General features: G+C 28.3%; 1 protein-coding gene across 3 annotated transcripts in view; it reads right to left on the bottom strand.

Moving 5' to 3' along the window:
• The window catches only part of LOC127279269 (protein trachealess), a 219,988-nt gene extending 193,843 nt beyond the window's left edge, over positions 1-26,145 (bottom strand). For all 3 annotated transcript variants that reach the window (XM_051301524.1, XM_051301525.1, XM_051301526.1), the window contains exon 1: positions 25,762-26,145. In XM_051301524.1, the coding sequence (XP_051157481.1) occupies positions 25,762-25,979 (218 nt within the window). In that variant the 5' untranslated portion in view covers positions 25,980-26,145. The remainder of the gene's footprint in view (positions 1-25,761) is intronic.

The following is a 26,145-nucleotide window of genomic DNA, read 5'->3' as shown; positions in this document are numbered from 1 at the left end:
GAAGAAAGTTTTTTTGATTTAAATAATTTTTTTTTTCAAGGAAATTAAAATAAAGAAATTATTTTTTAAAGAATTAAAACTAATTCGAATTTTTTTTTTTTTTATCAAAAGAAATTTGTGCCTTAAGGCAAAGTCAAAGAAAATTATTTTTTTAAATCAAGGAAAAATTTTGTTGAAGTGTAGGAAAATATAAATTACTTTCCGATATAAATCACTGTGACACAAAACGTAAATTCGAATATATGATTTTTTTTTTTTGTTACAAATGCCTACGATATATACTCAAGAAGAACAAACTCGGGTTAGGTCGAGTTGAGTCGAGTTGATAAGGTTAATTGTCAGATATGGGGGCGTTGAGAGGTCAAGTGGTTGCGTGGGCGGTTTACTCGTCACCAGATATACACCGTTGATTATAAATTTCTTTCGATTCATATATATATATATATATATAAATCGTTTTATCAAGAAAATATTTATATTCTCAAAATAAAATTCTAAAATTTTTTTCATTATAAAAATTGTAAAACTGAAATTCCCTTAATTAAACAGAGTACAATTTCCGCTTGTAGGAATTATTTCAGAATTTTCACTTGCTGATGCTCCGGAAGAAAAGGGACCTTATGGTTAAAAAATATTTAGGTTATGTTTATGATTTTTGAAGTAAAAATATATAGTAAAAAAAATTTTTTTTTTTATTTTATACCTAATTAGAAACTTTTTATCAAGATAAAACTACCGGTAAACATAACCTAAAATTTCTTTACCATAGAGTCCCTTTTCTCATAGAGTGTGAAAAATACAAAAAATCGTAATTTAAAAATAAATTACTTCTATCATTTTCGAGGCGGAAACAAAGACTGTCTATAATTGAGAAATATATAAATCAGAAATAAAATTGAATGAACCCGCATTTTGTGACATATTAGGTTAGGTTAAGTTAGGTTAGGTTAGGTTAGAGTAAGGTTAGGTTAGGTTAGGTTAGAGTAAGGTTAGGTTAGGTTAGGTTAGGTTAGGTTAGGTTAGGTTAGGTTAGGTTAGGTTAGGTTAGGTTAGGTTAGGTTAGGTTAGGTTAGGTTAGGTTAGGTTAGGTTAGAGTAAGGTTAGGTTAGTTTATTTTTATGTTTCGTAGAAAAAGATGAAAATAAATTTAAAAATCACCAATTCTAAAAAATATTTTTTAATACTAGAAAATGAAATATTTTTTATCCCTAGGGAGTAAAATTACTTTTTTTAACACTAGGTAGTAAAAACTCTTTTTCAACACTAGGGTGTGAAATATTTTTCGTCATTAGGGAGTAAAATTACTTTTTTTAACACTAGGCAGTAAAAAACTCGTTTTTTTATTTTTAAGAAATAAAACAAATAATCATTCCCAAATAATCGATTATGAATTGAGTCCCTTTTCTCATAGAGTGTGAAAAATATAAAAAAAATTGTCATTTAAAAAAAAATTACTTCTATCATTTTCGAGGCGGAAACAAAGACTGTCTATAATTAAAAAATATATGAATCAGAAATAAAATTGAATGGACCCGCATTTTGTGACATATTATCGATCCGATATACCAATATAATGAACTGTGGCATTTTTTCAGTCATATTTTAAAATATACATTACTCAGGGATTACATTTATGCATGCAGGAAAGGCACTCACTGTATTTTTCTTTGATATCCCCCTACAACCCCTTTTACGTTTTTTTTTTGCCCCCCAACCCCCCTCTCTTGCCAATATGGTCCTTTAAGGCACCGTGGAGAGAGAGAGAGAGCATCTTCAACGCATTGGATGAGATTTGAATAAAAATATATATCTCGCAAGTAGATATTTTCGCGAAGGGCGAATAATTCTCTCTCTCTCTCTCTGTGCCTACAACCTCATTAAATATGTATAGACTCGTACCACCCCAAAAACTCGTTCGTCGTTTTCCACCCCCGTACCGATAATAGAGAACACCGTGAATGATTACGCGAAACATATGTTTTACAAATTATGACTGTAGGAGGGTACAAAAGAAAGAAAGAGAGAGGAGGGGGGGTGGGGGAGTAACGGGTTTTTTATATCCCTAATTTATTGCTGCAGGTGAAACAAAGAAAAAAAAGGCGCGAAAACGTTTCAGACACTTTTTTTTTAAAAGAATTTTTTTTTTTTTTAAAGAAAAGTTACTTTTTTAATTAAAGTGCAATCAGTTATTTTTTTATCCAGAAATATTTAAAAATAACACAAATAGAAAAATAAAAATTGCAGATTATTATTATAGTACACTCAGAGAAATGGTATATTTGTCTCCGAGCCTACTAACTCATTTATTTGTTGTAAATATATTTCATTTCATTGAAATAAAAAATTTATTTGAGCCAAAGAAAAATTTATTTCTGACAAATAACATTTTTATTTACGCCAAATAAATAAGTTAGTAGGCTCTGAGACAAATATACGTTTATTTAACTCAAATATATTTTATTTGGTTCAAATAAATCATTTCTCTGGGTGTATGTAATATTTTAATTTTAAGAATATTACATACTTAATTCAAGTATAAAATATTCTAAAATAGGTACATGGAAAAAAAATTTACTTAAAACAGCGAAAGGTTTCACTAGAATAGAGAAAGATTTAACTGAAACAAGTAAAATTTTTGCTAAACCCCGAGTAGAAATTACCTTACTAGGGCCCTAGTAGAGAATGAAACGCCACGTCTGATCAGGGCCAAATGTGGATTTCCTAATCAGGGCCAAATCAGGCGCGGCGTTTCATTCCCTAATAGGACAGCCTGATCCGGCCCCGATCTGGGCCTTGGCAAAATTTTTGCACAAGGCGAAACGTTTCTTTTTTCCAGGTAAATTTTTTTTTTTCCATGTAGTATATAGTCTAAATTTCAGAATGTTTTTTTTTTCGATGAAACTATTATTTTTAATTTTAGAATATAATTGCAGCAATGTTTTCCACTCAATACTGAACTTTTCCTCTTATTCGAAGAGGAATACATAAAACATTTTTCCCTTTTTATAACTAAAAAAAAAAACTTCTACTTTAAATACTCTTATAAGGAGAGAATAATCTAAATTAAAAAAAAAATATATTCCTCTCATTTTGAGAATGTTTTTTTTTTCGCAATATGAATTTTTTTCCTCCCTCTCGTATTATTTGAAAAAAAAGTATATAAATTGAATAAAACATCATTAAAGAAAAGTATAGTGACAGTTCTTGGAAAATCTGATCAAAGAGACAACCCCACATAGGAAAAAGTTAATGGGGAGAACACTTATGGGGTTAACTATGTAAGGATCGAGCGATGGGTGCGCGCGTTATTGTAGAGCTCGAGAAAAAAAAAAAAAAAAAAAGAAAAGTGTTCTTACCCCTAAGGCAGTATCGACTCTCCCCAGTCTTACGAAGCGTAACTTAGCATACTTTATTTGATTTTTTGTATTGGATAATAGTCTCAGGTAATAGGGTGCGTGGCAGGAAGTTCAAGAGGGACGAAAGAACAAATTTTCGCACCCCCTGGACCCCCCCTTTCTTCTTCTTCTTGTGCGTCCCATTTTTCGCAGTGGGTACTGCATTAACGAATTTACATTTTTTAAATGGGAGGGTTGTATTCGCTTTAACTCAGTTCGCCTCTCTCCTTATTTCTCTCTCTCTCTCTTTCTCTCTCTCTCTTTCTCTTCCAAATGTAACTTTGTATAAAAAAGCAGGAGAGGGTGTGATAACTCGCGAGCCATTTGTTTCAACGAAGAAATGAAACCACCGCTGACATTCTATCTTAATAAAGAATCAAGGCACTCAAAACGATGGGGCTTTTAAGTGAAGTAACTTTAAGCTCGCGATTTCTTCTACTCAACAGTATAATTAATACCAATTTCAATGCATTTAAATTCGTTTAGATACACCGACAAAAAATATATTCTTGTTTTGAGAGGATTCCTCTATTATTTTTTTATGCGTTTCTCTCTAGAATGAGGCTTTAAAAGATGTCCTCTTACTATGAGAGGAGTGTCCTCAACATAAAATTATTCCTCTTAATTTGTATAACCTAAAAATTATTTGAATTATCAGAAAAAAATATAAGCGATTTATGACGCCTTAATTTATTAGGCTAAGTTAAGCTAGGTTAGGTTAGATTAGGTTAGGTTAGAGTAAGGTTAAGTTAGGTCAGGTTAGAGTAAGGTTAAGTTAGGTTAGGTTAGCGTAAGGTTAGATTAGAGTAAGGTTAGGTTAGAGTAAGGTTAGGTTAGAGTTAGGTTAGGGTTAGGTTAGAGTAAGGTTAGGTTAGGATAGGTTAGAGTAAGGTTAGGTTAGAGTTAGGTTAGAGTTAGGTTAGGGTTAGGTTAGAGTAAGGTTAGGTTAGAGTAAGGTTAAGTTAGGTTAGGTTAGCGTAAGGTTAGATTAGAGTAAGGTTAGGTTAGAGTTAGGTTAGGGTTAGGTTAGAGTAAGGTTAGGTTAGGATAGGTTAGAGTAAGGTTAGGTTAGAGTTAGGTTAGAGTTAGGTTAGGGTTAGGTTAGAGTAAGGTTAGGTTAGAGTAAGGTTAAGTTAGGTTAGGTTAGCGTAAGGTTAGATTAGAGTAAGGTTAGGTTAGAGTTAGGTTAGGGTTAGGTTAGAGTAAGGTTAGGTTAGAGTAAGGTTAGGTTAGAGTTAGGTTAGAGTTAGGTTAGGGTTAGGTTAGAGTAAGGTTAGGTTAGAGTAAGGTTAGGTTAGAGTAAGGTTAGGTTAGAGTAAGGTTAGGTTAGAGTAAGGTTAGGTTAGAGTAAGGTTAAGTTAGGTTAGGTTAGAGTAAGGTTAGATTAGAGTAAGGTTAGGTTAGAGTTAGATTAGGTTAGAGTAAGGTTAAGTTAGGTTAGGTTAGGTTAGAGTAAGGTTAGGATAGGTTAGAGTAAGGTTAGGTTAGAGTTAGGTTAGAGTAAGGTTAGGTTAGAGTAAGGTTAAGTTAGGTTAGGTTAGCGTAAGGTTAGATTAGAGTAAGGTTAGGTTAGAGTAAGGTTAGGTTAGAGTTAGGTTAGATTAGATTAGGTTAGAGTAAGGTTAAGTTAGGTTAGGTTAGAGTAAGGTTAGATTAGAGTAAGGTTAGAGTTAGGTTAGGGTTAGGTCAGAGTAAGGTTAGGTTAGGATAGGTTAGGTTAGAGTTAGGTTAGAGTAAGGTTAGGTTAGAGTAAGGTTAAGTTAGGTTAGGTTAGAGTAAGGTTAGATTAGAGTAAGGTAAGGTTAGAGTTAGGTTAGAGTAAGGTTAGGTTAGGTTAGGTTAGGTTAGGTTAGGTTAGGTTAGGTTAGGTTAGGTTAGGTTAGGTTAGGTTAGGTTAGGTTAGGTTTATGTTTCGTAGAAAAAGATGAAAATAAATTTAAAAATCACCAATTTTAAAAAATATATTTTAATACTAGGAAATGAAATATTTTTTATCCCTATGGAGTAAAATTACTTTTTTTAACACTAGGTAGTAAAAATTCTTTTTCAACACTAGGGAGTAAAATAGTTTTCGTCACTAGGATGTAATATTACTTTTTTTAATCCTAGGCAGTAAAAACTCTTTTTCAACACTAGGGAGTGAAATATATTTTTCGTCACTAGGGAGTAAAATTACTTTTTTTAACCCTAGGCAGTAATAAACTTTTTTTTTTTATTTTTTAAGAAATAAAGCAAATAATCATTCCCAAATAACCGATTATTATGAATTGAATCAAACAATTTTTTTTCAGTGTATATATCTAGAATATAGTAAAAGATTTAACTGAAATAATTAAAACTTTTCCAATTTCAGTGAAATCTTTCGCTGTTCCAGTTAAATATTTGTTTTCCGTGATTTATAAATTAACTTTCGTAACAGAAATTGACTTTGCAATTTTCATGTTAATTTTTAACTTATAAAAATTGCAAAAACAAATTCCGATAAATTAGGAATAGGTGTTAAATAAAAAAAAGTGGGGAAAAAAAAAGTCTTTCTCAATGCAATCACCTTTACCGGCAAGTAGATACCACTCTCTGGTCTTTTCGAAGAAATGTTTTTCTTCAAGTTGGAAATTGATAAATATAAAAATCCAAAGCCGGTACAACTTAAATTGGCACTGTAAGGCCGCTTCGTTATTTCTTTTCTAGAAATCGAATTAATTTATTTATCATTTAAGCACCGTGAGCTGTTTTTCATTATGAAAACTCTCAATCGGGTTTTCTATTCTATATACTATATGCGATGTAAAGACAAATTAATCGTCGATTTTATATTGGAAGAAACATAAAGAAAATCATGAATTATTATAAAAGTTAAAAATAGGCGTTGATTAGCTACGCGTCGTGACTCACATTGATTCAGTTGGATTGGGACAAGACTTGCCAGACAATCACTCGATTTACGGATCTTAATTGGTATCGTCAATATAAGTATCCGATCTTGATTGATTTATTAGAAGAAATCTATCGCGAGTGTTCGCAAAAGAGAAGGGGGTTTAAATCTTTTATACGTTCCTGATGGTGTGTATAGGTCAGAAAAAAAATTAGAAAAAGGAAACAATTTTTTTTTCCTTTCTACTTGTTTATGATCTTCATTTGTAAACGTGAATTTTTATTCATACATTATTCATTTTGAGAAAATATCTTTATAAGGAATTTTGTAAGAATTGAGGGGAATTTTTTTTCCGCACTATGTAATTAATTCCTAATGAATTTTTTAAAAAAAGTAATTTTACTCCCTAGAAATAAAAAATATTTCATTCACTAAGGTTAAAAATTAGTTTTTTTACTGCCTAGTGTTAAAAAAAGTAATTTTACTCTCTAGTGTGAAAAAACTTTTTATATTTCCTAGGGTTAAAAAGATAATTTTATTCCTTGGAGTTAAAAACAAGTTTTTATTTCCTAGGGATTATTATATTTAACTCCTTAGAATTTAAGAAAAGTTTAATTTTATCCCCTTGGATTAAAAAGCATTTATTTTTTCATTCGTGTTTTTTTTTTTTTTTTTGTAAATTTTTTCACACTTTATAAGGAATAATTGAAAGAACAAGTTATGCGTATAGCTAAAGATACAAACCATAGACTTAACTATGAATTGACACATTCCTTGAAACTAAATGCAGGAATGCGTGTATATTGACATTAGCAATTATATATTAAAATTATTATTCAGTTTCTTTGTTTACAATGTTGCAAATAGTTGAAAATAACTTTTGACCTTCCTTTTAAATTTAAAGTTTTGTTAAAAATCATCATTTAATAAGAAAAAAAAAAAAAAAAAATGTTTTGTTGCAACTCATTCACTTATTTTTCTTTTTACACTAAAAAAAAGTTCCATTTCATTAAAATTTAATTTTTTTTTTCACGATTCAAGAAGTGAAAGATGATTACGAAATGAAAAAAGATTTTAATTCATTTCATTTCTTTTTATAGAAATTGTTCTTATAGATATATATTTTATTAGGAATTAAGAAAAACTCTTACTAGTATACATTTAACTTTTCATCTAAAATATATATATATAAATCCACACAAGTTGTACGTGACTTTTTGGTAATGTGAGGAAAAAGTTTATTAACTGGAATGTTAATAGTATATACATTTTTTTAAATTTCTTTTAAAGGAAATAGATACGTTTTTTTTTGTAATTTGTTTCACCTGTATGACTCGTTTATTTTATAATTAAAGTTTATATCTTTAAAGAAATATATTTTTTAAATACACTGCAAAAAACGTAATTCTAAATTTATAAAATATCTTTTAGGCGTCTATTTAAAAATATAATTTCTCATGAATTTTATTCTTAAAAATTAGAATAAAATACAAGGGAAATATTCTCAAATAGGCGCCAAGAAGTTATTCTTATAAATTTAGAGTTTCAGTTTTTTTTTTTTGGTATATATATAATTTTTATACTACCTGGGATAAAAATAGGAATTTTACTTCCCTAGTTGTTAAAAGAGTACTTTTACTCTCTACCCAATCAAAAATTTACTAATGGCGCAGTACTGGCGCAGTACTGCACCCAGTATTGGCGCCAGAGTTGGCGAAACTTTGGGATGATAACATTTTACCAGTATTGGCTACCAGAGTTGGCACCAGTACTGGTAACCACTTCTGGTTCAGTACTGGCTGAGTACTGGCTTTTTTGTAATTTATTGTATACGAAAAGAAAGCTTTAACTGTAACAGAGATAAGTTTCACTGCCATAGTGAAACTTATCTCTGCTTCAGGTAATACTTTTTTGGTATATTTAGGAAAAAGTGTCTGAAATTTTTAGTAACCGAACATAAATTAAATATTAATTAAATTAGTCAACTAACTAATTAATATTTTATTATTAGGTTAGAGTAAGGTTTGGTTAGGTTAGAGTAAGGTTAGGTTAGGTTAGAGTAAGGTTAAGTTAGGTTAGAATAAGGTTAAGTTAGGTTAGAGTAAGGTTATGTTAGATTAGAGTAAGGTTAAGTTAGGTTATAGTAAGGTTAGGTTAGAATAAGGTTAAATTAGGTTAGAGTAAGGTTAGGTTAGGTTAAGCTAGGTTAGATTAGGTTAGATTAGGTTAGAGTAAAGTTAGGTTAGATTAGAGTAAGGTTAAGTTAGGTTATAGTAAGGTTAGGTTAGGTTAGAATAAGGTTAGGTTAGATTAGAGTAAGGTTAAGTTAGGTTAGAATAAGGTTAAGTTAGGTTAGAGTAAGGTTAAGCTAGGTTAGGTTAGGTTAGAATAAGGTTAAGTTAGGTTAGAGTAAGGTTAAGTGAAGCTAAGTTAGGTTAGAGTAAGGTTAAGTTAGGTTAGAGTAAGGTTAAGTTAGGCTAAGCTAGGTTAGGTTAGATTAGGTTAGAGTAAGGTTAGGTTAGATTAGAGTAAGGTTATGTTAGGTTAGAGTAAGGTTAGATTAGGTTAGAGTAAGGTTAGGTTAGATTAGAGTAAGGTTAAGTTAGGTTATAGTAAGGTTAGGTTAGAATAAGGTTAAGTTAGGTTAGAGTAAGGTTAGGTTAGGTTAAGCTAGGTTAGATTAGGTTAGGTTAGATTAGGTTAGAGTAAAGTTAGGTTAGATTAGAGTAAGGTTAAGTTAGGTTATAGTAAGGTTAGGTTAGGTTAGAATAAGGTTAAGTTAGGTTAGAGTAAGGTTAAGTTAGGTTAGAGTAAGGTTAAGTTAGGTTAGAGTAAGGTTAAGTTAAGCTAAGTTAGGTTAGATTAGGTTAGAGTAAGGTTAGATTAGAGTAAGGTTAGGTTAGAGTAAGGTTAGATTAGAGTAAGGTTAAGTTAGGTTAGAGTAAGGTTAGATTAGGTTAGAGTAAGGTTAGGTTAAAGTAAGGTTAGGTTAGATTAGAGTAAGGTTAGGTTAGGTTAGAGTAAGGTTAGGTTAGGTTAGATTAGAGTAAGGTTAAGTTAGGTTAGAATAAGGTTAAGTTAGGTTAGAGTAAGGTTAAGCTAGGTTAGGTTAGGTTAGAATAAGGTTAAGTTAGGTTAGAGTAAGGTTAAGTGAAGCTAAGTTAGGTTAGAGTAAGGTTAGGTTAGATTAGAGTAAGGTTAAGTTAGGCTAAGCTAGGTTAGGTTAGATTAGGTTAGAGTAAGGTTAGGTTAGATTAGAGTAAGGTTAGGTTAGATTAGAGTAAGGTTAGGTTAGGTTAGAATAAGGTTAAGTTAGGTTAGAGTAAGGTTAAGTTAGATTAAGCTAGGTTAGGTTAGGTTAGAATAAGGTTAAGTTAGGTTAGAGTAAGGTTAGGTTAGATTAGAGTAAGGTTTTTAAATGGAGGGTCTCAGGAAACTTTTTGTTTAAATAATTTTACCCACAGAAAAGCAAAATAAAATACATTTTAATTTTCAAAAATAAAATCAAGGTGTAAAAATTTTATAAACAAAATATTTAAACAAAAAGATTCATCAGGTTCACTATAGAACTTTTGGTAAACTAGTATATTAATCAAAAAGAAAATCTATTTTAGTCAGTCCAGGCTCAATATCGGCTCAATACCAGTACTGGTTTAGTACAGACTGCCCAGTCTCGGCAGCCAATACTGAACCAGTACTGCGCCAGTAGTCAACTCTGGTATAATACTGAAATTTTTTGGTTGGGTAGAAATAAAAAAAAATTGAAAAAAAAGAAAATTACCAGAAACAATTAAATGAAGATGATATTAAAGATTTTAATTTCCACCTTCCCTTTTTTTTTTTTTGTCATTCCCTGTTTTGTATTGTACGTTTGCCTAGATGCGTTTTTGTATATACATATATGTATGTTGGGTTCTTCAACTCTCTCCATGATGTTTCGTTGACTAAAATACACGACACACACACACACAAGACTCGCTGGCTGCGGGGCCAGCCGGTAGTTGGAAGCGCGCTTGACTTTTTTTTTTTATTTATTTTTTTTTTTTTATCCTCTCGGCTCTATATCGGGGAGTGGATCGCGCTCTGCATCGCTCCTGGGCCTACAATCAGAATTGATTATAGCCTGCCGAAAGTTCGGCGCGGCGCGCTCGCCCGCGGGTCCCTCGGATCTTCTCGGATGTTCCTCTGGTGTCACTGGCCCCGTATGTCCATCCAAACGCATAAGAATCCCCATTCCACTTTTTCTTTTTTCCTCATCCCTCTCTCCCTTTCTGTATCAAAACCTAATCGTTCAAAGAATCCCTTTCGATCTTTAATAATAGTACCAAAAAAAAATGATGATAATAATAATAACTTGATTGTTTCTTACTTTCCTAATTTTATGCAAATCATTTTTACCAAAAAAAAAAAATTAGTATTAAATTTATAAGTATAATGAAAAAACATCAAGTCAGAAAATTTTTTAAGCAAAAAAATTAATTTTTAATTAATTCTTATAATTTTAATTTAAAAAAATAATGTATTTATTTACCCAATCGAATTATATTCAAAAGAATGTACGAAATACCATTTAATTGACTTAAATAATAATTATTTGATATACAAATAATTATTTATTTGATAATAATTGTCAAGTAATCGAGTATTTGAATTTAAAATACATAATAAAAATAATAAAAAAAATTATAATAAAAATAATTTATAGTAAAATTAATAAATATATTCAAATTTAAATAAACATAAATAATTTTAGAAAATTTTCGTTTATTTTGAACATTGAATAAGAAGTTAATTATATTTTCATATATAGTTTTGATCACTGATTAATCGGCGGTGACTTTTAGTTATAATTATTATGTATACGACACTGATTAATCAAGATCACTGGTTCGCCAATGACTTTCAGTTTTACGAGTACTAAGTAATGCTAACACTGATTAATTGGCAATTATTTATCATCCGAGGGGGAATTTAGTAGTAAAAAAAAAGTATACATACTTGACTCTTTGTAATCATTATTACATGTAATACATTATATATTACAAAAATATTCACCGTTTAAAATCATGGCTTAATTTTTGATTTAGCAATTAGTGAAAAATAACGGGAAAAAAGAGTCAAATTTTATTTATTTACTAGTTTATTGTCTCAAAGCCTAATAAATATTTATTTGTCGTAAATAAATTTTTTTTAATTTAAATAAAAAAATTTATTTACGACAAATAAATAGGCTAGTAAAGCTGTGAGACAAATATACGTTTATTTAACTCAACTAAATTATAATTGGATCAAATAAAATATTTCTCTTGGTGTATTACAAGGAGAGTGTAACTACGAGAGTAAATTCCCCCTCGTTATCATCATAATTAATAAGTAACTTTCTTTTATTACATAAAAATGTAATTCTGGATAATAAATTGTAATTTTTTTTTATTACAGATTTAATATATATGTGCGGTTATAATGAAGAAAGACGAAAATTGGAACTGGAGGAATTATCGAGGGTAAGTCCAATAAAAATAAATAATAATATCAGTAATAGTTCTAAAATAACAAATAAAGATAAGCTGCACGGAAAAAAATTTTCACCTGGAATAGTGATAAGTTTTGCTGAAACAGCGAAAATTTTCGTTACTCTAGAGAAAATTTCTCTAGAAATAACTTAAATAACTTAAATAAAAGTTCGGTATGTAAAAATTTTAATAAGTAAAAAATTCGTTTAAAAAGAACATAAAAGCTAATTCAACACTGAAAAAAAACTAGTAGGTTTTACTACTTTTTAACTACTCTGAGTAGTACAATATAGGTCCTCAACTGAATTTAAACCGTTCTATTAACTATATAAAAATAGTTAAACCAATTAAAAATGTAATTGCAGTAGAATGACATTTTGTGATTGTATTAGCTCAATTTAAAAATGTTAAAACAACTCAAGATGTAAGTAGTAGATTTTACTACTTCAAGTGGTTAAATAGGCTTTAAGAACATTTTTTTGGTACATTTAATAAATATTTTGCAATTGAAACTACTATTTTAAGTAGTAAACTTTACTACTGAAAGTGGTTCAATAGGTTTTAAGAACATTTTTTTGTAGTAATAATAAATCTTCTGCAATTGAAACTACTACTTTAAATAGTAGATTTTACTACTTAAAATAGGAAAATAAAATTATTTTTTATTTATAATTGTTTATTATGAGTAGAATTGACTTTTTCATCCTCTCTTCTATACTGACGCTTATTTTATGCCCTAACGATTATGTACCTAACAGAGAAAATTTCTAACCGACGGGAATTGAACCCTCGACCCTAAGGCCCGGCGCACACTAGCCGATTTGTGTCGACCGACAAAAAGTCGGTCGACAAAATTGCCCCCGTCGACTGAAGAAAAGCATAGGCGAGCGCACACTAGACGATTTTCCACCGACACGACAAAAGTGTCGGCGTGCTGTCGGCGAAATCGACTCGACAACCGACTGTCGGCGAAGCAGTCGCTTATGGAAACCAATGTATGAGCGCACACTAGACGACAATTTGTCGGCCGTTTATCTAGGTTTCAGGTAGATTTTCTCTGTACCGGGATTCATTTTCTTTAACTGAACGTACTTATGCGATTTACTTATAAACTACAACAATTATAGTTTAATATTAATCCTTTTTAAATTGGATTATATTTAAACAATAATATTAATTTATATCAATTAAGTTGATTTTATTAATAAAATAATTTAAAAATTATGGTTATATAAGTAATAATAGAATTAATTAATAGCTATATATATATAAAATGTATGATAATAATAATAATTATTATTAAATAACTGTCAATTAATTTGGTGATTAATTAATAAATAAAAATTTTGAAAATAAAATTTACTCTCTAAATTGGAATTAGTTAAATATAACTAATTATTAGTAAAATCGTTGCTCACGATAAGTTCACAGTAAAAAGAAAGGTATTAATTTAATACTAACTTCAGGTACGAAATTTTCATTTGGTTCTATTTTGATATCTAAAATCGGTACTGTTTTAGTACTTTCTTTTTACAGTGTTATCATATATAACTATTATTTAATTTGTTAATTAATTACTTAATAAATTAAAATTAATATACATAATTGAATGTAGACGCTTAACTACAGGTCGGCCGACAAAAATCGTCTAGTGTGCGTTGCCAGCTTCGCCGACAGAAAATCGGCCGACTTTTTGTCGGTCGACACAAATCGGCTAGTGTGCGCCGGGCCTAACGCTCGCAATCCGATACCTTAACCGACTAACCACGCACGCTCGCTACGACAGTCTGCAAACTACTCGAAGACTACTTTCTGCTTGTCCAATTGGTAATTTAACTATTTAAAGTAGTCATTTTTACTACTTTTATTAGTTGCTATAACTATCCTTTTTAAGTTTTGACTTGTAAATTTTTCAGCTTTTAATTATATTATAAGTTGTTTAATTGCATAGTGCAGTAAAAACTACTACTTAAAGTGATAGTTTCACAGAAAATTAAAAGGAATTAAAATAAGCTGCAACGCTTATTATTTTAATCCGATTTTTCTTATTTTAACCCATTTTGGTATTAAAATAAGCAAAATTGGATTAAAATAATAAGCGTTGCAGCTTATTTTAATGCTTTTTAATTTTCTGTGTTTAATTGCAAAGGATTTTTTACTTCTACGACAGAATCACTTTAAGTAGTAAAAGCTACTACTGAAAGTAGTAGTTTTAATTGGAAACGATTTGTAAATTTTACATCAAAAACGTTTTTCCAGCTTATTGAATTAATTAAAATAGTAAAAAATTACTACTTAAAGTAGTAGTTTTAACCACAAAGGATTTGTTAATTCTACAACAAAAATGTTCTTAAAGCCTATTGTACCACTTTGAGTAGTAAAATCTACTACTTAAAGTAGTAGTTTTAACTGGAAATGATTTGTAAATTTATAGAGTAATTTTAAAGGTATATATTCAAAAATTCGTAAAAAATTGCATAAAATTGCAAAATAACTCTTTTTTGGGATGAAAATGCAAAATAACCCTTTTTCGGGTTAAAGTTGAAAAAACATGTTACAAAAAAAAGTATGTAAGATTTTCTAAAAGCATATGGCAAATTATTTTGATTTATTTGAAAATAAGTAAAAATAGATTTTCCAAGGACGGTGTCGAGGTCACGGTGTCGGTGTCGCTTATGAAAATTTGTTAACTTAATATAATGGAAGATAGTAAAAATCTACTACTTAAAGTAGTAGTTTTAATTAAAGACGACTTGTTAATTCTAAAACAAGAATTTTATTGAAGCCTATAAAATCATAGAAATTAATAAAAAATTTACTACTCAAAAAGCAGTTATATTAATTAAAGAAAATAATTCCTTTTACTAAATTTCATATAACTGGTGAATAGTAGTTGGATTTACTACTCTTCAAATTTTAAGTTGACTACACGCTAAAAAATCTTTACCTAGATCAGCGATATGTTTTACTAAAACAGCGAAAGTTTTCGCTATTCTAGAGAAATATATCGCTGTTCCAGAGAAACTTATCGATGTTTCAGATAAAGATTTTTTTGCGTGTACAATTCCACTTGTTTTTACTACCTTAAGAAAGTTAATTTTACTACCGATTTGTAGTTGTACTTTAACTACATATTTACGTAAAATCAACTATTACTTATTACCTTCTTAAAAATAGTTACATTAACTACATAAACATGATTAGATTAACTAAAAAAAGTAGTTAAATTAACTACTTTCTAGTCAACTACCCAATAGTAGTTGAATTTCTCGGCAACGTTTTTTTCAGTGTAAAAAATGAAGACTCGTCTAGAAAAATAATTATATTTAATGAAAATCAATTTAAATTGAAACTAATTATTTTTATGGAATAATCATGCAGTATATATATATAAATGTGGAAATAAAATAGTGAAGCATGATCATAAATCAATGTGTCTCTGTTGGTCGGTCTTAACAATTGACGAACCACGGATATCACCCGCAACTAAACACGTTGGTCGCGAGGACAAACGGAAGAATGCATCCATTCGTCGTTTGAACGCAACAGCATCAGCAGCCTTGATCCGCCGCGCCGAAGCTTCTTACCGATCCCCTTGTATCCGGGCGTCCGTCCCCATTAGTAGTTGGCTGCCCCATCATTCAATAATGCTCCCGATGCTCTCTACACTGCGTGTCCGACAGTTCGCTATTCTATGGATACCTATATCACATATACCGGGTGTTCCACATTTTTCCTACACCCAAGTAAATAATTTCTTTAGTCATTAACCTCTCTTCACAAAATTTTACATTCACGAATTTGTAAAATACACGAATTTTTTTGTGATGAGAAAACACAAATCTGTTTTGTAAAAAAATACTGTATTTAGTTTGAGAAAAATACATTTTTGATATACTTGTCATTTTCCCAAACTAAATCCAGTATTTTTTTACAAACTGATTTGTGTTCAGTACAATTAAATTTGTGGTCAGCACAAACAAAATTTGTGTTGAGCACAAACTGATATTGGGGAATATCACAGGAAATTATTACACATGCTCCAAAAGACTAAAAATAGTTCTTCTGTCTCTCAAAGAAGAGATATTTCTTTGGCCTAATTCCAATTTGACCTAATCTTTATTTAACCTAATTCTAATCCTAATTATCATTTGGGCTGCTGGATTAATTTTCATCTGGCGTAATTTTTATTTAGCCTTTTTTATCTAATTTCTACTTAGCTCAATTTTTATCTGTCCTAATTCTTATTTAGCCCAATACTTATCCTACCGAATTTCGATTTGGGTTAATATTTATCTGGCCTAATTTCTATTTAGCAATTCCGTTTTCTCATTTAATTTCTGCTAGGAGTAATTTTAATCTGGCCTTATTTTAATTTAGTCAATTTTTATTATCCTACCTAATTCCTGCTCGGACTAATTTTTATATTGCCTAATTTTGATGTGACTTAATATATTTTAGGTTAATTTTTCTTGTTCATGTGGCCCAATTCTAGCTTAATCTTTATCCTACCTATTTCCTACTTATCTTAATTTTTACCTTACCTAATTTCCATTTGGCTTAATAATCCTTATCGAACCTAATACCTATTTCGCTTAATATTTATCCAACCTGATTCCTATTTGGCTTAAACTCAACCCGGACTAATTTTTAGTTAACTATTTCACTTTTTGATCTACTTGCTATGCGTAATATTTATCTGGTCTAATTCTTATTTAGCACAATCATCATATAACCTAATTCTTATTAGGCTTAATTTTTTAACCTAATTTCCATTTGCCTTAAAATCTACCTGGCCTAATTCTTATTTAACTACTTCTTTTTTTAACTAATTCCTACTTGGCGTAAATTTTAATCTGGACAAATTCTTATTCAGCTTAATCTTTATACAATCTAATTCCTATTTGGCTCATTCTTTATGTAACCTAATTCGTACTTGGCTTAAACTCTACCTGGATTGATTTTTATTTTACTATTTATTTTTCTGATCTAAATCCTACTTGGCATAATTTTTATTTGGCCTAATTCCTACTTTGCCTAATCTTCATCCAACCTAATTCCTATTTGGCTTTATTTTTATCTAACCTAATTCTCATTTGCCTTAAAATCTACCTGATCTAATTCTTATTTAACTACATCTTTTTTTTAATTAATTCCTACTTGGCGTAAATTTTAATCTGGACAAATTCTTATTCAGCTTAATATTTATACAATCTAATTCCTATTTGGCTCATTCTTTATCTAACCTAATTCCTACTTGGCTTAAACTCTACCTGGACTGTTTTTTATTTTACTATTTATTTTTATGATCTAATTCCTACTTGGCATAATTTTTATTTGGCCTAATTCCTACTTTGCCTAATCTTCATCCAACCTAACTCCTATTTGGCTTTATTTTTTTCTAACCTAATTCTCATTTGCCTTAAAATCAACCTGGCCTAATTCTTATTTAACTACTTCTTTTTTTAACTAATTCCTACTTGGCTTAAACTCTACCTGAACAAATTCTTATTCAGCTTAATCTTTATACAATCTAATTCCTATTTGGCTCATTCTTTATCTAATTCCTACTTGGCTTAAACTCTACCTGGATTGATTTTTATTTTACTATTTATTTTTCTGATCTAAATCCTACTTGGCATAATTTTTATTTGGCCTAATTCCTACTTTGCCTAATCTTCATCCAACCTAATTCCTATTTGGCTTTATTTTTATCTAACCTAATTCTCATTTGCCTTAAAATCTACCTGATCTAATTCTTATTTAACTACATCTTTTTTTTAATTAATTCCTACTTGGCGTAAATTTTAATCTGGACAAATTCTTATTCAGCTTAATATTTATACAATCTAATTCCTATTTGGCTCATTCTTTATCTAACCTAATTCCTACTTGGCTTAAACTCTACCTGGACTGTTTTTTATTTTACTATTTATTTTTATGATCTAATTCCTACTTGGCATAATTTTTATTTGGCCTAATTCCTACTTTGCCTAATCTTCATCCAACCTAACTCCTATTTGGCTTTATTTTTTTCTAACCTAATTCTCATTTGCCTTAAAATCAACCTGGCCTAATTCTTATTTAACTACTTCTTTTTTTAACTAATTCCTACTTGGCTTAAACTCTACCTGAACAAATTCTTATTCAGCTTAATCTTTATACAATCTAATTCCTATTTGGCTCATTCTTTATCTAATTCCTACTTGGCTTAAACTCTACCTGGACTGATTTTTATTTTACTATTTATTTTTCTGATCTAATTCCTACTTGGCATAATTTTTATTTGGCCTAACTCCTACTTTGCCTAATCTTCATCTAACCTAATTCCTAAACTTGGTCAAATTCTTATACGAGGCGTAATATTTATTTTACCTAATTCATTCAAATTTAAAGTACTATTAGAATTTTGTTAATTCTCATTTGCAGTTGAGTAAATTTTTAAAAATTCTACATAGGAACGGTAATTTTTTTTACACCTTTTTTTTAAATTTAAGGAACTAAATGAAATGTCACGTTTTTATAGTGACATCCTTCTCTCTCTCTCTCTCTCTCTCGTAAAATTGCTCGCATCTCTCGTTAAAAAATCATTACACAATTTTAAATGTGTATCGTCTGGCCTCTGTGCAATTTCATTCATCCAGTGAACCGACAACTATTATTAACATTAGCACCTCATAAATCTTTCATTCATGCCCAAGTACCGGAAGAAGAGTGATTATTGAATTTCTTAGCACCCAATACGTAATGAGCTCACGCAACAAGTTGATGATAAATAGATCGTAGAAAAAAAAATGCATTCTACGTATTTATATAGAAATTCATAAATAATATTCTATTCAAATTTATAAATTATATCGCGCGATATTCCATAAATATTCACAAATTCTGCATCCAGAGAAATTATATATTTCTCTTAAAAGCCAAATAAATATTTATTTGGTTCAAATAAATTTTATTTGGTTTAAATAAATTTTATTTGGTTTATATAAATTTTATTTTGTTAAAATTGCTTTAAATAAAAATTTTATTTGTGCTAAATTAAAATTTTGAACAAATAAAAAAGTTATTAGGCTCTGGGACGAATAAATTTTTTTATTTCTCTCTAAATCTGAATTAGTAAAAATGTTTACTAATTTGAATTAGTGACTCACTTTTTGCTTCTGAATTAGTAAAATTTTACTAATTATTAGTAACTTTAACTAACAATTAGTAAAATTTAACTAATTCTAAAGCAAAAAGTGAATCACTAATTTAAATTAGTAAACATTTTTACTAATTCAGATTTAGAGAGTTGATTTAAATATAAATTTAAATAAATTAAACAAAAAATATATTTGTGTTCTGAGTCTAATAATTTTTTTTTTTATTTATTTATTTCAAATAAAAAATTTAATTTAGTAGAAAAAAAGAGTGTTTCTTTGCGCATATTGATATGAATGTGTGAATGAATTGATTTTTGAGGAAGCATTGAAGATTTGTAGAATTGGAATGCTTGTTTCGGTTATATAGCATTGAGAATGAGCAACGAAAAGTGGTTCCGGTGTGCCTGCGGCTATCATATAATGCAGCGAGTTGAGCGTTGACCGAGTGAATGAGTGACGAGGGACTTAAGTTTTAGGGCGGCAACAAGTGTCAGCAACGACCTCTCTTTCCCTTTCTCGTTGTTTCATTCCAAAGTTAAGCACCTCTCTCGCGCCCTTTTGTAATCAAAACATTTATAACGAACTTACTTATTTTTTTCAAACTTTTATTCATTTTTTTACACAAGAGAAAAAAAAATGTTCATCAAATCTATTTTAAAATATTTCAGTATTTACTCTCAATATAAGAATATTATACTAAATAAAAAAAAAAAAATCTAAATAGAATATAATCTAAATTCAAAAATATACTCTAAATTTGAGAGTATACACTCAGAAAAAAGATATGTTTGAATTAAATTTTTTTATATTTACCCAATTTTTTGGTTAGTTCAAACAAAATTTGTTTAATTCAAATAAATATTTATTTGATCTAAATAACTGTTTGGTTTATTTTAATAAATTTTTTTAACAAAGAAAAAATTTGATTGAGCTAAATAAACGTTTGGTTTCTTGCAACCAAATGTTTGGTTAACTATGTATATCAATGCATTTATTTTGTTGATTTAACTAAAATTTTGTTGCTTCAAACGAATTTTTTTTCTGAGTGTACTCTTAATTTAAAAATATTTAAATTGATAATAATTTTTTTTTTTCAAGGAAAGTTTGAATTTTTTCTTTAAAATTTTATTTAAAATAGTTTAAAAAAAAAATAGCCATTTGATTCGTCGATAAGATTATTATTCGCAGTTGGACAATCACTCACGAAAAGAATGACCTTGCCGACGGAGATGCGTGCACGCGACTGAGATAATTGATAGCGGAATGCTAATAACTGAAACGAGCTAGGAATTATAATAGGTTTTTTTTAATGCTGCTTCTGAACACAAAAAAACAAATCTCCAATTTCCCTTTGAATCGATTTACTATATTAAATTTATTAATATAATGACAATTTTTCACATTTATTTTTCTATTTTTTATTTTAACAACATTTATATCGTTTAATTTATGTTAAAATTTTTATTATTGGAAAAAGTTAATTTTTATATGATTTATATAATTATTAAATATTCTCTTATAATTTTAATTTTTAAAAAAGAATTTATTTATTTACACAATCGAATTATATTCAGAAAAATTTTAGAAATACCATTTAATTTATTCAAGTAATAATTATTTAATACAAATAGAAATTTATTTGCACTTAGAAAAAAATTTGTTTGGAACAACCAAATTTTTGTTGAATCAACCTAATAAGTATTGCTATATAATTAGCTAAATTTTTTGTTGTATCAACCAAAAGTTTATTTTATTTAATAAAATTCTTTCTTCGTTGAAAATTTTTTTTCAAATAAATCAAACATTTATTTAAGTCAATTAAATATTTATTTAAGTCAATTAAATATTTATTTGAATCAAGTACATATTTATTTTAATCAAATAAATATCTATTTGAATTTAATAAATATATATTTGAATCAAATAAATATCTGTTTTAATTAAACAAAATTTTGTTTAAAGTAACCGAAAATAGCGTTAGTACAAAAAAAGATATGTTGGGTTTAAAAAAAAAAATTTTCCTGACTCAAGTAATCAATTATTTGAATGAAATAAATTTTTTTTTTTAATATATTTTAAAAATAAAAATACATTTTAAAACGCTAAGAATATATATTTTTACCTTTCAAAGTAGAAAATATACTATATAAATTTAAGAAGAATTTAAATTAATTAAATGTAAATATTTTTATATAAAAAAATATGTGCCAAGGGTATTGAAAAATTTTGCGGAAATAAATTTGCGTTAAATGAAAAAAAAAAAAAAAAGAAGATGCGCTTTTTGTCTTATATCAAAGTACACATTCTTGGTAGTCGGTAAATATATATTGACTTAAGTTAAACAGTCAGTTAAAAGTTGCTCTTGTGCAAAACACGTTATTGCGAAAAAAAAATGTGGTACTCATCAATTATCACCTTTTGCTAATTCAAACACTATAAGAACAATAAGCCATAGATTTCTATTCACAAAAAAAAAAAAATCACTCCACAGTATTTCCGTATATGATAAATTTCAAGAATAATTTTCTTAATTGATGTCATGAATAAATTATTATCAATATTATAACAAATTATGCGAATAAATGAAAGTACATAAAAATGTGAAAATTATTTTTGTTTTTTTATGGAAAAAATTAAAAATTTTTCCAAATTCTAAATTAAATTTAAAATTTCCATTTTATTCTGTTTCACTCTCTAAATTTGAATTAGTAAAAATGTTTACTAATTTAAATTAGTGACTCACTTTTTGCTTCTGAATTAGTAAAATTTTACTAACTGTTAGTAAAAGTTACTAATAATTAGTAAAATTTTACTAACTGTTAGTAAAAGTTACTAATAATTAGTAAAATTTTACTAATTGTTAGTAAAAGTTACTAATAATTAGTAAAATTTTACTAATTGTTAGTAAAAGTTACTAATGATTAGTAAAATTTTACTAATTCAGAAGCAAAAAGTGAGTCAGTATTTCAAATTAGTAAACTTTTTTACTAATTCAGATTTAAAGAGCATTCTATTTTATTTTATTTAGAATTTTTATTTTGATTATATTTTTTCAAATTGGTTCTTGGGTATCATATACTAAATATAAGTAAATTATCCTTAAATAAAAATATATGTTAATAATATATATATATTTCATTGCCTTCAATTATTAAAAACTTTGGAAATATCGTATTTTTATGATTTATCTTGTATGTAAGTATTACCGCGATTACCTCTCAAGTCTCTTTTTCCCTTTGGCAAAATTCAGAACTTGGCTGTGTTTACCTTATCGTGAGATTAAAAATATTTCACGGTATATACAATGCAGATAAAACGTAACTACAAATTACTAACCGTATATACCTATATATCTTCAATCACTATACACTGAAAAATTATATATTCTAAATTTAAGAATACATCTTGTTTAAAGAGTAAAATCGTTTCTGTTTTATTCTTGTATACAGTTAAAACTTAAAATATATTCTTACACGCTGAGAAATTTTTTATTTGAACCAAATATAATATATTTCAGTTAAATAAGTTATTTATTATTTTTATTTTCTTATTAAAGCATATATCTTGATTTAAAAAAAAAATTTCTAATTTTAATAATATATTTTTATATACGGAAAAAATCTTTATCTGAAACAGCGATATCTTTCTCTAGAATGACAAAAACTTTCGTTGATTTAGTGAAATATAAATCGCTGTTTCAGTGAAATTATCACTGTTCAAGGTGAAAATTTTTTTTCCGTAATTACAATATAATATTCTTAAAATAAAAAGTAATGTCTTATTTTAAGAGTATTTTATCTCTTAAAGAATATATTTCTTAATTTAAAAAAAGTTTCTAATTTTGAGAATATTATTGAATATATTGGTTATTATTATTATTTGGTTGTTTGCTTGTTGTTATTATTATTAATAAAATTTGTTTAATTAAACGATTCTAAAGACACTGAAAAATTTATCATTAGTGAAAATGATTGAAATGGTGAATTTTTCAAAAGAATGCGATCATAATATGTTTTAACGCCTTGTCGCTTCTGGGTAGTTTGTGTGTATATATATATGGGAACTATATTGCAGAAGAGCATTTAAGAGAGCGAGAAAAAATTAATAGGTAGAGATTCTCGTCTAACATCGTTAATATGGCTCAAGCATCCATAAACCAGACAGGTAGTGCTTAACACTACACACAGTTAACTCAGCGTGAAGTTTAACTCCCGTTTAGACCTTTTTTTTTGTAATAATAACAACGACCGGGTTCATTTTATCTGTTATAGTTTCACCAGAATCATCGTTCAATTTACTTCCAAACAATTTAAAAAAGATATCACACGATGTGAGCAATGTTTTAATTCTCCTATGGCAAATTGTCACTTAAAAACTTTTATTGTTATTTATTACATAATCACTTCATCGTACTAGAGAAAATTTGTTTTTAACGAAAAATTAACAGTTGAATTTTTTTTCTTTAATTTAATGAAAAATTCTTTTCTTTGTAAATTAATTAACAAATTAATGTAAATTAATAATTTAATGTACATTAATAAAGTAATGTAAATTAATAAATAATTTCTGTATTCTTTAAAGTAACTACTAATTAATTATATTATTAAATTATTTTTATTACTTTATTATATTTAACTAAGATTAGAAAGAAGAAATTTTATTTTTGGTCTGATATGTGATTCAATTAACGTTACTTATAACTTGAATGGTGGTCATAAAAATAGAGCAATGATTATAAGTAGAAGAATGAGCGCAATAGATAGTAATAATCTTCCGGGATGAATATTCAGAGTAGAATTTTTCTCTTTTAATATTTATCATCTTTGTTGTTTTTTTTTATTAAAACTGTATTGCTTCGAAATTCTTATCCTTATAAAAAATTATTCTTGCTATTAACTAATAAAATTTGTTTTAAGTTTTTCTAATACACTGAAACTCTAATAATTGAGACCCTCGATTCTTTACAATAATAACAGTTCTACTAAACTTAGTTAGAATCTTTATAGTTCAGAATCACTAATTAGCATTTATATATTTTTCGTGTCACTTTTAAAATTTTTAAAAAATTTTCTCTACACTCAAACCTTTGTTACTGAGACAAATAATGTTCTCTGAAACAGAAGTAGTAGATTTCAAAAACTTTATAATTTTATTTAATGTCTCTTTATTGTCATTTGGGTAAATTAATACGATTCTTTTCAATTTTTCTCATACTCTAGAACTTGAGTTATTGAGACACTCGAGCGTCTCAGTTATAGGAGTTGCACTGATGTATTTAAAAAAAATTTTATTAATTAAATATTAATTACGTATTAGTTCGGAAGTAATTTTTTATTAATTATAAGAATTTTTCTAATACACTCGAACACCTCTTACTGAGACAACCGAACTTTCTAACAATCCACAACAAAAGTTGAAGTGTATTTAAAAATGTTTGTAATTATCTCAAACTCCTTATAGTAATTTGTGTAAATACGATTCTTCTCAATTTTTACCATACTCTAGAACTTGTGTTATTGAGCCAATTAGGCGTCTCAGTAACAGAAGTTACAGTGTATTAAAAAAAACATTATTTTATTAATTAAATATTAGTTCAGAAAATATTTTTTATTAATTATAAGAATTTTTCAAATGCACTTGAACTCCTGTTAGTGATACACCCGAACTTTCTAACAACGAATCACGAACAAGAGTTCGAATGTATTTAAAAATGTTTGTAATCATTTCAAAGTTTTTAAACTAACTTGGGTACGATTCTTCTCAATTTTTACCATACTCTAGATCTCTTGTCAATATTTACCATACTCTAGATCTTGAGTAATTGAGACATTTAAGCGTCTCAGTAACAAGAGTCCTAGTGTACTTCAAATACTTTGTAATCTCTTGTAATTACTATATTTTATATTTTGAATATATTATTATTATTTAGATAAATTAATACGATTCTTGTACCATCCTCTAGAATTTGAGTCATTGAGACATTAAATCGTCTCAGTAACAGGAGTAGCAGTGTATTTAGAAAAAAAATACTTTATAAAATAAACAGTTATTTTTATTCATAAGATTTAAATTTATAAAATTTATATTATATAAATTTATAAGGATTTTTCTAATACACTCAAACTTCTGTTCCTGAGACACTCGAAATTTCTCACAAAACGAATCCACAAGAGTTTCAATGCGAATTTAAAAATGTTTGTAATTTTAAAGTCCCTAGGATAATTTGGGTAAATTCTTCTCAATTTTCCCTACATTCTGGAACCTCAGTTATTATGACATCCAATCGTCTCAGTAACACAAGTTCCAGTGTATCATAAAAATTTTTTCAATCACAAATCAAAGTCCTTATAGTAATTTGGGTAAATTCTTCTCAATTTTCCCTACACTCTGGAACCTCAGTTATTAAGACACCCAATCGTCTCAGTAACACAAGTTCCAGTGTATCATAAAAATTTTTTCAATCACAAATCAAAGTCCTTATAGTAATTTGGGTAAATTCTTCTCAATTTTCCCTACACTCTGGAACCTCAGTTATTAAGACACCCAATCGTCTCAGTAACACAAGTTCCAGTGTACTATAAAAAATTTTTTAATCACTAATCAAAGTCCTTATGGTAATTTGGGTAAATTCTTCTCAATTTTCCCTACACTCTGGAACCTCAGTTATTGGGACACCTAATCGTCTCACTTAGAGGTTCCAGTGTATCTTAAAAATTTTTTTTTTAATCATTAATTTCTCTTCATTCTTACTAGGGGGTTTATTTTATTATCCCTCGAACCGAAAATGAAAAAATGTTTAAAAATACAAATAAATTTTTTGAAAAAAAAAAACGAACCTGTAGTAGGGAAAAGCTTGAGACACGTGTAGGTCCATGGGCATTGGGGGATGGGTGGCCACATGGTGGGCCTCTCCGCCGGCGAATGTGCCAGCTGCAGCGGCAGCGTGATGCCCCGCTAGCATGGCCCCCCATGAGAATCCCGGGGCCCCTGGCATTGTCGGGGGATGTTCTCCGCTGCCGCCAGAACCACCGCCGGCGACGCCGCCGCGGTGCATTAGCCACCCCTCCACAACGAAGGTTAATTTTTTCCACTCGTTCACTAAATTATTATTATTATTATTATTCGAGGCACCACTGTAAGCCGCGCACTAATTCAAACAAAACAAAAACAAAAAACCCTCAACCCACTATTTAAAAAATGGATTTTCAAATTAAAAAAAA

Source organism: Leptopilina boulardi, unplaced genomic scaffold, assembly GCF_019393585.1.
Source record: "Leptopilina boulardi isolate dan_hultmark-lab unplaced genomic scaffold, ZJU_Lbou_2.1 LbouV2_214, whole genome shotgun sequence".
NCBI lineage: Eukaryota > Metazoa > Arthropoda > Insecta > Hymenoptera > Figitidae > Leptopilina > Leptopilina boulardi.
Note: the sequence above shows the minus strand (reverse complement) of the source record. Positions and strands in the feature narration are given on the sequence as shown.